The sequence below is a fragment of the Numida meleagris genome, unplaced genomic scaffold, assembly GCF_002078875.1.
Source record: "Numida meleagris isolate 19003 breed g44 Domestic line unplaced genomic scaffold, NumMel1.0 unplaced_Scaffold564, whole genome shotgun sequence".
Taxonomy (NCBI): domain Eukaryota; kingdom Metazoa; phylum Chordata; class Aves; order Galliformes; family Numididae; genus Numida; species Numida meleagris.
Window position 1 is genome coordinate 15760 of NW_018364780.1, and position 1469 is coordinate 17228.

At 60.0% G+C, this 1469-nt stretch overlaps 1 protein-coding gene across 1 annotated transcript in view; it reads right to left on the reverse strand.

The window, feature by feature from the left end:
* The window catches only part of LOC110391861 (uncharacterized threonine-rich GPI-anchored glycoprotein PJ4664.02-like), a gene marked incomplete at both ends in the record, with an annotated part of 16598 nt that overhangs the window by 8555 nt on the left and 6574 nt on the right, over nucleotides 1–1469 (reverse strand). Inside the window, one exon of the mRNA XM_021383808.1 lies at nucleotides 119–1250. Coding sequence (XP_021239483.1) covers nucleotides 119–1250 — 1132 coding nt within the window. The remainder of the gene's footprint in view (nucleotides 1–118; nucleotides 1251–1469) is intronic.

Here is a 1469-nt window from a genome sequence, read left to right on the forward strand (position 1 = left end):
GGAGGTGACACCAGTGGAGGTGACACTGGTGGAGGTGACATCTGTGGAGGTGACAGTGGTGGGGGTTCCCTCAGTAGTAGAGGAGACAATGGAGGTCCCTGCTGAGGTGGTGGCAGAAGCAGTGGAGGTGACAGCAGTAGAGGTGACACCGGTGGAGGTGACATCGGTGGAGGTGACGCTGGTGGAGGTGACACTGGTGGAGGTTCCCTCAGTAGTAGAGGAGACAGCGGAGGTCCCTGCTGAGGTGGTGGCAGGCGCAGTGGAGGTGACATCGGTGGGGGGGACACCAGTGGAGGTGACATTGCTGGAGGTGACATCTGTGGAGGTGCCATCCGTGGTGGTGACACCCGTGGAGGTGACAGCGATGGAGGTGACAGCAGTGGTGGTTCCCTCAGTAGTAGAGGAGACAGCGGAGGATCCTCCTGAGGTGGTGGCAGGAGCAGTGGAGGTGACATCAGTGGGGGTGACACCGGTGGAGGTGACACCAGTGGAGGTGACATCCGTGGTGGTGCCACCAGTGGAGGAGCCATCTGTGGAGGTGACACCAGTGGAGGTGACACTGATGGAGGTGACGTCTGTGGAGGTGACAGTGGTGGGGGTTCCCTCAGTAGTAGAGGAGACAGTGGAGGTCCCTGCTGAGGTGGTGGCAGGAGCAGTGGAGGTGACACTTGTGGAGGTGACATCGGAGGAGGTACCACCAGTGGAGGTGACACTGGTGGAGGTTCCCTCAGTAGTAGAGGAGACAGTGGAGGTCATTACTGAGGTGGTGGCAGGAGCAGTGGAGGTGACACCGGTGGGGGTGACACTGGTGGAGGTGACACCAGTGGAGGTGACAGCAGTGGTGGTTCCCTCAGTAGTAGAGGAGACAGTGGAGGTCCCTGCTGAGGTGGTGGCAGGAGCAGTGGAGGTGACATCAGAGGAGGTGACACCAGTGGTGGTGACACCAGTGGAGGTGACACTGGTGGAGGTTCCGTCAGTAGTAGAGGAGACAGCAGAGGTCTCTGTTGAGGTGGTGGCAGGAGCAGTGGAGGTGACATCGGTGGGGGTGACACTGATGGAGGTGACATCGGTGGTGGTGACACCAGTGGGGGTGACACCAGTGGAGGTGACAACGGCGGAGGAAACAGTAGTGGTGGTTCCCTCAGTAGAAGAGGAGACAGCGGAAGTCCCTCCTGAGCTGGTTGCAGGAGCGGTGGAGGTGACATCGGAGGAGGTGACACTGATGGAGGTGACACTGGTGGAGGTGACACCTATGGAGGTGACAGCGGTGGAGGTGGCACCAGTGGAGGTGACACTGATGGAGGTGCCCTCAGTAGTAGAGGAGACAGTGGCGGTCATTTCTGAGGTGGTGGCAGGAGCAGTGGAGGTGACATCGGTGGAGGTGACACCAGTGGAGGTGACATCGGTGGAGGGTCCTAGCAGGGTTGTGGAAGAGGCTGTAGAGGACGCTCCTGAGGCAGTGGGAGATG